Genomic DNA, 14,920 nt, shown 5'->3' on the forward strand with positions numbered 1-14,920 from the left:
GTACTTTCCTAACACCCCTCTTCTCTTTCTCTCCAGGTGCCCAAAAACCACCCTTCCTGCCACACCCCCTCCCCAAGCCCACCCCAATTCCAACCTGTCTCCCATGACCCACTCCCCACCTCTCCCCTCACCTTGCCTCCCCACCTGCCTCCCCTCACGCCCTTTGCATCCCTCCTCCCTCACACGCCTTCCTCGTGACCACAGGTCCCCTGAGAGGACCAGGACATGGAGGTGCAGAGGAATTGATCTTCTGGCTCACTCCTGCTCGGGTTTCCACGGTTGCCCAGACACAAGCAGTGAGTAAACATTGGCATCAGATGTTTCCTCCTTTTATTGGGTTCTTTCACAAGGTGGTTAAATAACAGCTTTTACATGGGTTCCTGGATGGGAACTCAGACATTCCTGAAGACTGAGGACCTGCCTCAGGCCAGATTGCTTGCCCAGCCTGAATGGGTTCTGGCCACAGCTGTCACATCAGTTCTGGGTCCTGTCAGCATTGCTTGGACCAAACACAGCAGGGTCTACAGGATGGCAACCTGAAAATAGTAACTTTATAGCATCAAGAAGGAAGGATTTGTGAATATACTGAAAGCCATTGAGTTGTATGTCTTCAATAGGAGAATTGCAAGATATGTGATTTATATCTCAATAAAGTTGTTTTTAAAAATGTGAGGAACTCTTATTTAATAGGAGTCATGGGAGTTAGCCTAGCTCCTGGAAGCCTTGTCAGATCCTGCTTCAAGCTCTGCAGGTGTAGGGTCCATCTCTTGTGTAGTTTGTTTCTCCTGTGAGTCGTGATTCATATATGTGAAGGCTGGCAGCCCTGTGTGAGGTATCTAAGCATTAGTCTTGGTACTAGTCTGTTAAAAGTGGATGTCATTTGTGCTCTGAGCTTTCTGGCTTATTGACTTTTAGCAACTTATGAGTCGTCCCTTCCTTTCTGCTCTTGGGAAGCTGCCCCCAGGGGACTCTGTGTCCAACCAGGTTGATGGGAGCCTGAGAAGTCCATCAGAAAATAAGTGGCTGCATCCTGCTGGGATGTTTATAATGGGGGAAATCATTAGGAGTGACATGACCAGGAGGTGAATGAGTTATCCTTTCCTTCGTAAAGTGTTCATGTCCAGGCGTTGATTTACACAAAGCAAAAAGGGTCCTTAATGTCCTTAGGACTGTCAAATATAAAGAAATTACAGATTCCTTCTGTGAAAGTTTTCCTATTCTCTCATTAAAAAACACCTCTACCCTCAGGAGGAGAGAGAGAAAGAGTCAAGAACAGTTCTTAGAGATAAGTAGATTTGTTTTTGATTGGCATGCACCAGATTCTTAGGGATCTGGAAAGGTCAGTGGTCAGGAATCATCCCAAAGAATACCTCCCATCAAGAAGAATCTATTCTGTTTCCTTAGAGTCTACTAAAGGCGGAAATTCCTTGATAGTCTTTGTTGGAATTTCCCCCCCTCTACCTAGGCTGCATTCTCATAGATGAGTTAAGCTCTCTTTCCTACCTCATCTTTGAGCACCTGGATAAACTCACATGTCTTGCATTTCCCACATCCACCCATGCTCATCGTCATTGAATATCAGAACCTCGGCTTTATTGGCCCCATTGGATCGAATCTAGGTAGGAGTGAACTACTGATATCAGCTCCTGACAGTTGCCAGATGTAACAAGAGTGCCCATGACTGGGGATGTTTTACCAGGTAGTAACAAAATGATCTTTGTCTTTTTGTGCATTTGATCCACATGTCTAACCATTGTGCTGAGCTACTGCTCTCTCAGACAGTGGTGACTCAAAGAGACAGTGTATGTTTCCCATGAGCACACATTTGACTGACCCCAGCTGTGAGGCTGAAGATGAAAATGTTATTGCTTCCAGAGTCCATTTTCTAGGCAAGTTTTACTTGCACAAAACTGAATCTCGCTATATGGATTAGTATGAACTACAACATGAGTTTATTTCCTTCTAAAATACTTACAGATCTAGGTTTTGTAAAACAATGTTTGCCTTTTGTTTCGATGAACATACATCCTAAAATTTTATATTCCTTTACAAATTAATTTTCATGATTGCTATTGATTGATTTCGGTGCAATATTGTAAAAATCTGAATGTGAATTCTTTTCTTGGCTATTTGGAAGTGTGGTTTTAACTAACTTCAATTCTCATAGTTTTAATTATAATATGCAAAGATCACACTGTTATGCAAATGTTTATGTATTTCAGAAATCTGACATTATGTGCTCTGGTTCAGAATCAAAGTGAACATTGAAAGAAAACCTCAATAGTTTTAGAAACTTGGACTAAACAAAAATCTGGAATGAATTAATTTTTGTGGGAGTAATAATCCCAGTGTTATTATAATAGTAGCTGCCCATGTCTCTCAGTTATGTGCATTTCTATAGACATCTCTCTCTCTATTATTCTCATTTGTATCTTTAACACACATTTTTGATTGTTATTTTTCCCAGTCATCCATACATTTCAGTGTATTTTTGGAGATGTTCCCCAATAATTTTATCCAGGTACTTCATGAATATACAATAGAAGACCTAGGCTTTCCGTCCACTCTAAGTTTGATTTTAATTATTTTCAATTTTAATTGGATTATAAATTCATTTTAAGTTCTGTTAACTATTTTAAAAAATATTTGCAATGTGTTTGTCAGCAAAATAAAATCTCTAACAGTAAGCATATTAGATTTTTCCTTCTGCTTAAGTGTGGTAGTAATTTAAGTATAATAACAATTTGTTGATATTTCATATATGTATGCAGCAATGAAACCAACACCACATTAAGACAGTAAACACACTCATCACTCCCAAAAGTTTCCTCCTGCTCCTTTTAATCCATCTCTCCTCCTTCTTCTCCAAGGGAGATATTTGAGGTATGGGTAACTCCTGGAGGCTGGTTTAGGGTTTCTAAAGATGACTCTTTGTGACAGATGTATTGCAAATGTCTTTGAGGTTCCTCATGATCTCCAATATTATTTCAGCCAGTCCATATTCTGCCTGACCATTTCCGTCTTGGGCCTGATGTTTTGGAATTCTGTGGAAGTTGACCATTATTATTACTTCTTTGGGAATTTCTGCATTTTTAATTTTCCTCTGGAGAACTGTCCTTGCTGTGAGTATACTAAAGTACTTTAAGGATAGACTTTTAATCATAAATAGGTATGAATTTTGACAGTCACTGGACCTTTTATTTCATGCAGTACTACAAATTTCCCTCTAAGTACTACTTTCACTGCATCCCACAAATTTTAATAAGTCCTATTTTCATTATCATTTAGATTGAATTATTTTTAAATTTCTGTTGAGATGTCTTCTTTGACCCATGTGTTCTTTAGAAGTGTGTTATTTAGTCTCTAAATTTTTTGTAGTTTTCCAGCCATCTTTCTTTTATTGATTTCTAGTTTAAATCCATAATGGTCTGAGAACACAGTTTCTATGATTTCTAGTAGTTTAAATTTGTTAAGTTGTATTTTTGGCTCTGTATCTGGTGTATCTGAATGAATATGTTCTATGTGAACTTGAGAAGAATGTATATTGTGCTGTTGGATGAAGTCTTCTACAGATGTCAATAGATCCAGTTGATTGAAGGTGCTGTTCTGTTCAATTGTATTCTTACTGAATTTCTGTAAGCTGGATCTGTCAATGACTGACAGAAAGGTGTTGAAGTCTCAGCTCTAATAATGGATTCATCTATTTCTCCTAGGAATTCTACCAGTTTTTGCCTCATGTATTTTGACACTATTATTAATACATACATATTAGGGATTGCTATGTCTTCTTGGAGAATTGATCCCTTTACCGTTAAAGTTCCTCATTATCCATGATAATTTTCCTTACTCTGTAGTGTTGTTTTGAAGGATAAGTTCACTGGCTTACAGAAACTGGTTGATGGTTCCTTTCTTTTAACATTTTAAATATTTTATTCCACTTTCTTGTTGATTGTACAGTTTCTGAAGAGAAGTCAGATGTATATCTTATGCTTGTTCCTCTACAGGTAAAATGTTATACCGCCTACCCCTGCCCCACCATTGGCTTCTTTCAAAATCTTTTCTTTGCCTTTGCTTTTCTGTAGTTTGAATATTATGTGTCTAGGTGTACATTTTTTTCTTATTTGGTATTTATCCTCTTTGGAATTCTTTGAACTGCCTGGATCTATGGTTTGGTGGCTATCATTAATTTTGGAAAAGCATCAGTCATTATTGCTTCAAATATTTCTTCCTTTTCTTTCTTCTCCTGATATTCCCATAATGTATATGTTACATCTTTTGTAATTGTCCCACTGGTCTTGGATTTTGTGTGCTGTATTTTGGGGATTTTTCTTTGCATTTCTTTCTGTTTTGGAAGTTTCTACCGGCATTTCTCAAGCTCATTGATTCTTTGCTCAGCTATGTCGAGTCTGTTAATGAAAACATCAAAGGCATTCCTCATTTCTGTTATGGTGTTTTTGATTTCTAGAATTGCTTTTGGATCCTTATAATTTTCATCTCTTCTTATGTTGACCATCTCTTCTTGCATGTTGTCCACTTTTTTTGCTAGAGCCCTTAGTATGTTAATCATCACCGGTTTCGATTCTTAGCCTGATAATTCCATCATCTCTGCCATACTGGGTGTAATTCTATTGCTTGCCCTCTGTGTTCAACCTGTGTGGTTTTTCTTTTAGTCTGCCTTGTAAGGTTTTTGAAAGCTGGATGTCATGTCCTGGTTTAAAGAACAATTGAGGTAAATAGGCCTTTAGTCTGAGGATTTATATTTATCTGGCTAGGGGTTAGGCTGAGTTTACTCTTAGGTGAGACAGGAAGAAGAGAGAGCTCTGGAGTTGGGTATTTCCCTTCACCTAGGTCACTTAGTCTTTGGAAAAACACCAGTAAGTCTCTGCTAAAGTAGTTTCTCTTGTGGGCAGGTCTTTTTAAGAATAACAGAATACTATGAATTTATTTCTAAATGACTATTTTTCCCCTGTCCCTGCCAATAGCATGCGGGGATTTTTCTCCAGTATTTACTGTAAGAGCCTGTTAGGATTCCTGGAGATAAAACTCACACAAGTATGGGAACCCCTTGAGATTGGGCACTGTGGAATTTTTAAGTCTCTTGCTTGTCTACAATGAGCCTCAGGAATTCATCACTTACAGTATAAGTTTTCCTACCATGGCGTTCTTGTTTCCACAGAGATTTCTGACCTTGGGCTTCTGCTCCAATAAGTGGTGACTGTCTGTACCTGCCAGTGTGGTTCTCTAATTCTGCAGGCAAGAGTTGGCCCTCTCACATCAGTTCTCTGATACATCTATGAAGAGTTTTTGACCTTCAATTTGTTAGCTTTTTCTTGTTATGTGGACAGGGCGACAACTTCCAAGCACCTTACAAGCTAAACTTGAATCTAGGAGTCTTGTTGTTTTATTTATTTCCTTTAGATTACTAGCTTGAACATAAAAATGTTTGAAATGGAAGTTAACTTTGTAAAATACTCTAAAAAGAACTAAGTGAGTAAGACAGCAATATATTCTTTTTTTTTTTATTGATGTTTTAATGGTTTCTAACATTGTGAAATTTTGGGTTGTAGATTTTTGTTTGTCCATCACCACATATATGACTCCCTTCACCCCTTGTGAGCAATATATTCTTAATGATAAAACTACAATTTATAAACCCTGCCCTTTAAAAAGAAAACATAAATATTAACTATTTTAGGAGCCCATCCCTCATTCCACTTGCCCCTGCCATTGGGTTGGGTGACAAGGGACAGGGAAACTCACTGTTTCCTTAGCATCATGTGAAGTTGAAGGAATATCCGTGATTTTCCATTTGCCCTTCATGGATGCATTGTGGTATAACAACTTTATTATGCATGACTTTTGATACTGTAATGATATTCCAATATCTTGGCAAGTTTTTTGGACTGGCCTCAGCATCTGATCATCATTTAAAACTTTTTAAAGGGAAAATATGTTTTAGGGGTCAAGAAAATGAATCTTTCCATGGTATTAAAATGGGATTCTTTTTTTTTTTTTAAAGAGTAAATTTTTTTTTTTTTTGTGAGTGAGATCAGCCCTGAGCTAACATCCATGCTAATCCTCCTCTTTTTGCTGAGGAAGACTGGCTCTGAGCTAACATCTATTGCCAATCCTCTTCCTTTTTTTTCCCCCAAAGCCCCAGTAGATAGTTGTATGTCATAGTTGCACATCCTTCTAGTTGCTGTATGTGGGACGTGGACTCAGCATGGCCAGAGCAGCGATGCGTCAGTGCGTGCCCAGGATCTGAACCCAGTCCACCAGTAGCGGCGGCGTGCACTTAACTGCTAAGCCACCGGGCCGGCCCTGAAATGGGATTCTGTCTGGATTTATTGAGCTATAATTCCACAGGGGATGACTCCTATCTGGGAAGAACTTTTTGCCCTTTCTTGAAATCTTAGCTGTCATTTCTGTTGTTGGTTGTGCTTGTTCTCTAGCCATCTCCCACTCCATTTCTCATTTGATGACCCTCTACTTTTAGTGGCCTGAGAAAATCATAGGACCTGATGTGCTGTAATTCTTTATCAATTCAGCAAACAGCCAACTCTGTAAGATTTCAGAAAAGCTTTCTAGTGAGTGAAAGAGGCATATCTTAGTACAAAGATTTTGCCTCTCTTTTTCATTTGATTTTTTTTGGATGCTTTTAAAACAATCCCAGGTTCTGGACTTCAGTGTGGATATTGGGGTTGACAAAAAAATTCGAGTAAATGATGCATTGGTGTGTGTATAAAAATGCCTGCCACGTTCATTATGAAAATGAAATGTTCAGTGTTCATTTAGCAGAAGGTAAACAGATCTTTTGATCAACAATAAGTTAGTTACTTTGTGCTCTTTATCAAGAGCACAAACTTTGTAATTTCATGACTTAAACAGGAAATTATAATTTCTTATTTTTAATCCTATGAATCATTATGCTGAACAAAATGATAATTATAATTTCACTGGGTTATTATCTTGATATTCTATCAGGAACCATACATTTTACTACTAATAATAGTTTTGACATCAAATCTAATTATGTTTCTTCTTCTCTTAGATAAAGCCTCAAGTATATCAAGATAAGATTTTAGGCTTTAGTTTTCTTTGTAACATTTTCTCAGTGCTGGTGTTTGATGTGGATTTAATTCAATTGGGAGTAAATACAGTGACTTCTGATGTCTAATTGACTTTTTAAACCTTGAAAATTTTACTCTTCCCAGGTAGGACTCTAAATGACAATGTAGAGGGAATTGCCATCTATTGAGATAAGAGACCAGCAGGAGGAACAGATCGTGGGAGTAAGGAGAATAGGATGAGTTTAATTTTGCATAGAAAGGTTTAGGAAGCAAGTGATGGCATGAGGCTGAAGTTTGCAGTGAGTACGTTGACACGACCTGGCTCTTGGTGAAATGTAGAGATGATGAAACACTATTGGGGCCGATCAAGAAGCTTAAGGCTTAGAGAAGAACCCAGGTATTGCCAGGCAAAGTGTGTGTCATACCATGGGTTATGAGTCTGAAGCGGAGGGAGCCGCTCATGCCAGTGGAGAATGGGTGGAAATGAACCTGATGCAAAATAGGGATAAGACATTCTGTACGGGCTTCCTAGACTGTGATGATTAAGTGATGCTGTCTGTTGAGAGCCAGGGTGGCAGCCTGGCGCTTAATGCGCCCTCAGGTGCTGGTGTTTGTCACAGTGAATGCAGCAGTGCTGATGGTGAGAAGAGTGACCAGGGTATCAGAGCTCTCACATTGGGCAAATAGAAGATAAGGTCAGGTGAGAGAATTCAATGCCTCTGAGAGGAGTGTGTAATTGTGGGCTGTGTTCTGGAGCTTTCCATGTGTTATCCATCTGTTACTGGGTGCTTTACGTGTGCTGTATTCCTGTAATGGTGGATGGTAACATTCTCATCTTGGGGCTGAAGGATATTGTCTTATAGGGATTGTGAGTTATCCAGGTCCTCTAGCAACTAAGTGGTAAAGCCGAGATTGCACCCAAGTGTGTTTGGTTCCAAAGACCTTGTCCTCCTGAGCCTCCCACCCGGGCTTTCATGAAGGGGATTCTGCTGGGCAGCAGGAAGGCATTAGAGGCTTTTCAGTAGCCTGTCAAGTGACATTTAGAGGAATCTCTCTGGGTAATATTAAAGGGTGGGGAAAACCTGGAAGAAATCAGGTGTTTTGTATTTTTCTTTCTTTTTCCTTTTGATTTTTGTTTTTTAAAGCAGTTGCACTGATCTGTTCATTTTATTTGATATTTGGAGGACAGAATATAAGTACATAGGTTGCTTGAATTTTCTCTGTTTCCCCTCTGGTGATGACAGGGCTATTTGAACTGTTCACATTTTCTAAGAATATTGCCTAACGATGGGATGTTAGGCCAAGACGTTGTTTCCCCATCTTTGAAAAAAGATTAAATGGGAATCTCATTGAAATAGGGTTCTTCTTTCTATATTTGTTTCCTGCATTTAAAATGCCACTAACTGAAGCTTCCTTTCCTCAGGGATCATAGTCGCGCTAAAAAGTTATTTACGCTCTTAGTGCCAATAGTGTGCCTTTGCTGTTGACACATTGGGGTAATTCAATTTTATTGGTTTTGGTAATAATCTGAGAAATAGTTTTTATCTCTTTTTAGTTAATTTACATCAAATTTCCGAGAAGATGAGGAATTACTTGAAAGAAAACTCACAACTTGTCAAAAAAATATCCATTTGTGAACAGAAAGTATAATCCTCCTTTAATGTTTATTTTCTTGGCTTCACCTTGAAGTACTTCCTCTTTCTTCTAGTTGACTTAGTTTGCTGTCTTTTCTGTCATCCTAGTGTCCCATTTCATTACATTGTGTAACAGTCTAAATTCAAAGCAAGCCTTTTATATGTAAAGTACGTGTTTTTTTTATTTCTGTGAGGACTTACTCATGGCAGATATGTTTTGCTATCACTGTAATTAATATTTTTGAATTCTGAATCTTTTATTACATATTTGTAGCTCAAGGAAGCAAAGAAATGTGCTCAAGAAAAAGAGGCAAAATAAGATAATCTGTGATGAAGCACATAAATTTAATGTAAAAATCCCTTCTTTTTCCTAGATTACACTCTGAAAACAGAAGTAAAAGTAATGAGTTAATATTACTAATCTCTTTATGTTTTGTTAAAGAATAGTATCAAAGAGTAGCATCAAAACACTTGAAAGCACTAATGAAATCATTAATAACATTGTTCAAAGTATACAGGTTAAGTTGCAATCCGAGGAAATCGGAATGTCAAGAACCATGACTTGGTGCAAGTTTTGCTACTAAGTTATTACCGTAATTTGACTTTTGAACCTTTTTGTTCATTGGGTGAATTGAGCCTTGCGTTATTCCCTGCTGTTTCAAGTAGTAATACCACAATGTCATTTTTAATTTAAGGACTTAGGAATATTTTGTTTTTATACCATGGGTTAATTTTTTATATCATTCAGCACTCCCTCCCCGCCAAGAAATGTGGAACTGAGAAATTGTACAACAGATTTCTAGCTATGTTGGACAGTCCTGTCCCTCTTAGTACAGAGCACAGAATTTTCAAAGTGAATCTGGTGACAATATTTACTTTTCACTAAGAAGAGCTGTTCATTTGAGCTGTTTGGCTTCAAGATTTTAGGCCTTCTTTGTTTTTGCCTTGTCACCCAGTCAAGTATCTCAGTCTTGAGCATGGGAAAGTCAGAGTGCCCAGGAAACATTTCTGACTTCAACTATTCTCTGAGTTCCTCATTTCTTTATGTGTTTGACTTTTCTCCTTGGCTCAAACCGGATCTACTGCTTTTAGTGATACAGGGGCTGATGTGAGACATGTTTTGTTGGCATTTCTTCTTTTTAGCGTGTCGTCCAGTGTTTCTATTGAAATCCAGTACATGTTTTATTTCTATCCTACGTGCAAATATCAGAAAAGAAAAATCTACAGAGAACTTAAGAGGTGATATTTCAATGAACACCTCAGGAATTTCAGAAGTAAACTACCTATATTTGCTGCAAGGATTTCATTATACACCTTAGCTTTGGTGGAGAACAAATGTGTGGTGTCTTAGAATATTAAATTTATATGTTATCTATTAGGGATTTTTCTTCTTGAGAACTAAGTCATTAGTGAGAATGTTTTGCTTTACGTTCGAATTCCCCTTAGTGAAGTTCATGTCAATAAAGCAAAATTGAAGTGTGAAGAACAACATATAGAGAAGGAAAATGCTCAGCTTAAGATCAAGAGGGGGATCAAATAGCAGAAAGTTACTCCCATAGATTACATAAATCAGAGAACTAAACATCATTACTTCTTTTTTAATTTTCTTGTTTTTAAGTATGGTAAAATACACATAACATAAAATTTACCATTTAACCATCTTTAAGTGTACCTTTTAGTAGTGTTAAGTACATTCACATCGTTGCACAATCATTACTTCTTGAATACCTTTTCTCAAATCTGTCTTAAAGTCAGGAGATGAGAGTGGAGGATTCAAGGATTCGAAGCAGACAGCCTTGACATCTGAAAAATGTAACCTGGAAGGTATGTTGCTTGTTGGGACGAAAACCCCATATGGTAAAAATGTGTTTGCAGTGGGAAGGTAAAAAATGGCTTCTTACCTTCTGGATTCTCTCCTTTCTCCTCTCCCCACCACAACCAAGTTCTTTGGAACACATGCACACAAAGAAAATTGTCTTATGCTTTACAAAAAGGAGAAAGAAACTAGAAGACAACTGTGAGGCATTGAGATTTGTTAAAGGGGCAAAGGAAGCAGAATTAAAAGTGCTAAAGAAGAACATAGTCATTCTTGATGAAATCTGTGGACAAAGAAAGAGGGTCACAGAAGAGTAAGATATTCATGTGTTGATAGTTACATATACGGTTGTATTAGTGAATGTGCAGACCACTGTAGATAATTATTATTTTTAGAATATTGACCACCATTTTTTGCCATATTCAGTCAGTACAGAATTGTGTTTCTCCTTTCTGCCTTGATTTTTGTAATCTGCATCTTCCTTTCCATTCTAACTGGTTGTCAGAGATTCTTTATTATAATTAATTTAAGATTGGAGGGAGTACTGGTTCCAGCTTTAATCACTTCCTTATCTGGAACCCTCTGGGTTCATTTACTTTGTACTCTAGGTTTCAATCCCATCATATCGTCTTGACCTGCCATATGTCTATCATTTCTTACTAAATTCTAGACATTGGGTAGAAAATATTTAGAGAAAAATTGAGGCCTATTCTGATGTCATCTTGCTGCAGAAAAGATGGGAGTTTACATGTGGCAGGTGATCAGGGACGCCAGCAGTACTGAATCCTATTAATCCAGTTAGTGACTGAGACCATTCACTGCAGGCTTAGTCCCTCCTAAGGCCAGTGTGTTTTCTGTCCGCCTTTATTCTCAGTTTGTAAGTCACCTGGGACCCCGCTAAGGCCCGCAGCATTTTCTAGGGTGACCTTCGCTGACTGACCACGAAGTCCAGTTGTTTGACTTCTGTGCCCAGGGATGTGTGCAAATGCAGCTCAGCGTCTTTGCATCTCAGAAGTCTCCTCTGGGATTAGTTGATGAACCTTGGGGAAAGTGGCCCCAAATGCCAGCCTGACCTTAATCCTGGGCATCCTTCTTCTCCATCTTGCCCTGAGTTTCTTTACTGGCTTGTTAGCAATCTGGTGCATTCTATCATGAATTTCATATTTTGGCCAATGTTTCCTGTGGTTCTCAGGGGGAGATGAGGGACTTCAGACCCACTCATCCATGTTCAAAGGCAAAACTTTTCTTATATTCCCACAAGTGCCAGGTTTGTGTTCTCCCTGCCCAGGACTGGGGTAGGGTTGCTCTGTCCTCACTGGCGTCTTGTTTGCATTAATCTATGAGATGTTTTAGGGTGGTGATAGTGCCCTACTTCTCTCTATATCCCCATCACCGTACAATGCACCCACTCTGTTCCAGCCAGTCCAGAAAGCATTTGCTGAAAGATTGGCTGGGTGGCCAGAAACAAATGCGTGAACTTTGTCTCTTTAGTTTTTTTGTCCCTGTTTCCTAGAGCTCTTTTAATTTTGTGTGTGATCCCTAGCAAATCCAATATCAAGTTGAGAATCTTTTGAATCAGAACCTTTTTTTTTTTTTAATTTTTTGTTTATTGCAGTAACATTGGTTTATAACATTGTAAAAATTTCAGGTGTACATCATTGTACTTCTATTTCTGCATAGATTACATCATGTTCACCACCAAAATACTAATTACAACCCATCACCACACACATGTACCGAATTATCCCTTTCACCCTCCTCCCTCCCCCCTTCCCCTCTGGTAACCACCAATCCAATCTCTGTCCCTATGTGTTTGTTTATTGTTGTTATTATCTACTACTTAATGAAGGAAATCATGCGGTATTTGACCTTCTCCCTCTGACTTATTTCACTTTGCATTATACCCTCAATGTCCATCCATGATGTCACAAATGGCTGGATTTCATTGTTTCTTATGGCTGAGTAGTATTCCATTGTGTATATATACCACAGCTTCTTTATCCATTCGTCCCTTTGGGCACTTAGGTTGCTTCCAAGTCTTGGCTATTGTGAATAACGCTGCAATGAACACATGGGTGCATGTACCTTTACAAATTGGTGTTTTCAAGTTCTTTGGATAAATACCCAGCAGTGGGATGGCTGGATCATATGGTAGTTCTATCCTTGATTTTTGAGGAATCTCCATACTGTTTTCCATAGTGGCTGCACCAGTTTGCACTCCCACCAGCAGTGTATGAGAGTTCCCTTCTCTCCACATCCTCTCCAACACATGTTGTTTCCTGTCTTGTTAATTATAGCCATTCTGACGGGCGTCAGGTGATATCTCATTGTAGTTTTGATTTGCATTTCCCTGATAGTTAATGATTTTGAACATCTTTTCATGTGTCTGTTGGCCATCTGTATATCTTCTTTGGAGAAATGTCTGTTCAGGTCCTTTGCCCATTTTTTTTTTTTTTAAAGATTTTATTTATTCATTTTTTTCCCTCCAAAGCCCCAGCAGATTGTTGCACGTCATAGCTGCACATCCTTCCAGTCGCTGCATGTGGGGCCAGCGGCCCCAGCATGGCGGAGAAGCAGTGCGTCGGTCTTGGCGCCTGGGATCGAACCCAGGCCGCCAGCAGCGGGCGCGCACCCAACCGCCAAGCCACGGGGCGGCCCCTTTGCCCATTTATTAATTGGGTTGGTAGTTTTTGTTGGTAAGATGCATGAGTTCTTTATATATTTTGGAGATTAAGCCCTTATCAAGTATGGTTTGCAAATATCTTCTCCCAACTGTTAGGTTGTCTTTTCGTTTTGTTGATGGTTTCCTTTGCTGTGCAGAAGCTTTTTAGTTTGATGTAGTCCCATTTGTGTAGTTTTTCTATTGTTTCTCTTGCCCGGTCAGATGTGGTGTTTGAGAAGATGTTGCTAAGACTGATGTCGAAGAGCATACTGCCTATGTTTTCTTCTAGAAGTTTCACAGTTTCAGGTCTTACATTCAAGTCTTTAATCCATTTGGAGTTAATTTTTGTGTATGGTGTAAGGTAAGGGTCTAGTTTCATTTTTGCATATGGCTATCCAGTTTTCCCAACACGATTTGTTGAAGAGACTTTCTTTTCCCCATTGTATGTTCTTGGCTCCTTTGCCAAAGATTAGCTGTCCATAGATGTGTGGGTTTATTCCTGGGCTTTCGATTCTATTCCATTGATCTGTGTGTCTGTTTTTGTGCCAGTACCATGCTGTTTTGGTTACTACAGCTTTGTAGTATATTTTGAAATCAGGGAGTGTGATACCTCCAGCTTTGTTCTTTTTTCTCAGGATTCCTTTAGCTATTCGGGGTCTTTTGTTGTTCCATATAAATTTTAGGATTCTTTGTTCTATTTCTGTGAAAAATGTTGTTGGAACTTTGATAGGGATTGCATTGAATCTATAGATGGCTTTAGGAAGTATGGACATCTTAACTATGTTAATTCTTGCAATCCAAGAGCACGGAATATCTTTCCATTTCTCTGTGTCTTCTTCAATTTCTTTCAGAAATGTTTTATAGTTTTCGGTGTACAGATCTTTCACCTCTTTGGTTAAGTTTATTCCTAGGTATTTTATTCTTTTTGTTGCAATTGTAAATGGGATGGTATTCTTAATTTCTCTTTCTGCTACTTCGTTGTTAGTGTACAGAAATGCAACTGATTTTTGTATGTTGATTTTGTATCCTGCAACTTTACCATATTCGTTTATTACTTCTAAAAGTTTTCTGGTGGATTCTTTGGGGTTTTCTATATATAAAATCATGTCATCTGCAAATAGTGACAGTTTCACTTCTTCCTTTCCAATTTGGATCCCTTTTATTTCTTTCTCTTGCCTGATTGCTCTGGCTAGGACTTCCAGTACTATGTTAAATAGGAGTGGTGACAGTGGGCATCCTTGTCTGGTTCCTGTTCTTAGAGGGACAGCTTTCAGTTGTCACCATTGACGATGATATTAGCTGTGGGTTTCTCATATATGGTCTTTATTATGTTGAGGTACTTTCCTTCTATACCCATTTTATTCAGAGTTTTTATCATAAATGGATGCTGTATCTTGTCAAATGCTTTCTCTGCATCTATTGAGATGATCATGTGATTTTATTCTTCATTTTATTAATATGGTGTATTACGTTGATTGATTTGCGAATGTTAAACCATCCCTGCATCCCTGGAATAAATCCCACTTGATCATGGTGTATAAACTTTTAACGTATTGTTGTATGCGATTTGCTAGTATTTTATTGAGGATTTTTGCATCGATGTTCATCAGTGATATTGGCCTGTAATTTTCTTTTTGTGTTGTCCTTGTCTGGTTTTGGTATCAGGGTAATGTCAGCTTATATAATGAGTTAGGGAGCTTCCCCATTCCTCAATTTTTGGAAGAGTTTGAGAAGGATA

The 14,920-nt window shown here is 38.4% G+C and overlaps 1 protein-coding gene across 1 annotated transcript in view; it reads left to right on the plus strand.

Moving 5' to 3' along the window:
* The first annotated feature begins 7,659 nt into the window (after window positions 1-7,659).
* LOC147913580 (transport and Golgi organization protein 1 homolog) overlaps window positions 7,660-14,920 on the plus strand; it is a 32,839-nt gene continuing 25,578 nt past the window's right edge. The window contains exon 1 of the mRNA XM_087417809.1: window positions 7,660-7,710. Coding sequence (XP_087273935.1) covers window positions 7,660-7,710 — 51 coding nt within the window. The remainder of the gene's footprint in view (window positions 7,711-14,920) is intronic.

Source organism: Ceratotherium simum, chromosome 26, assembly GCF_057802395.1.
Source record: "Ceratotherium simum simum isolate JZ-2026a chromosome 26, ASM5780239v1, whole genome shotgun sequence".
Taxonomy (NCBI): Eukaryota; Metazoa; Chordata; class Mammalia; order Perissodactyla; family Rhinocerotidae; genus Ceratotherium; species Ceratotherium simum.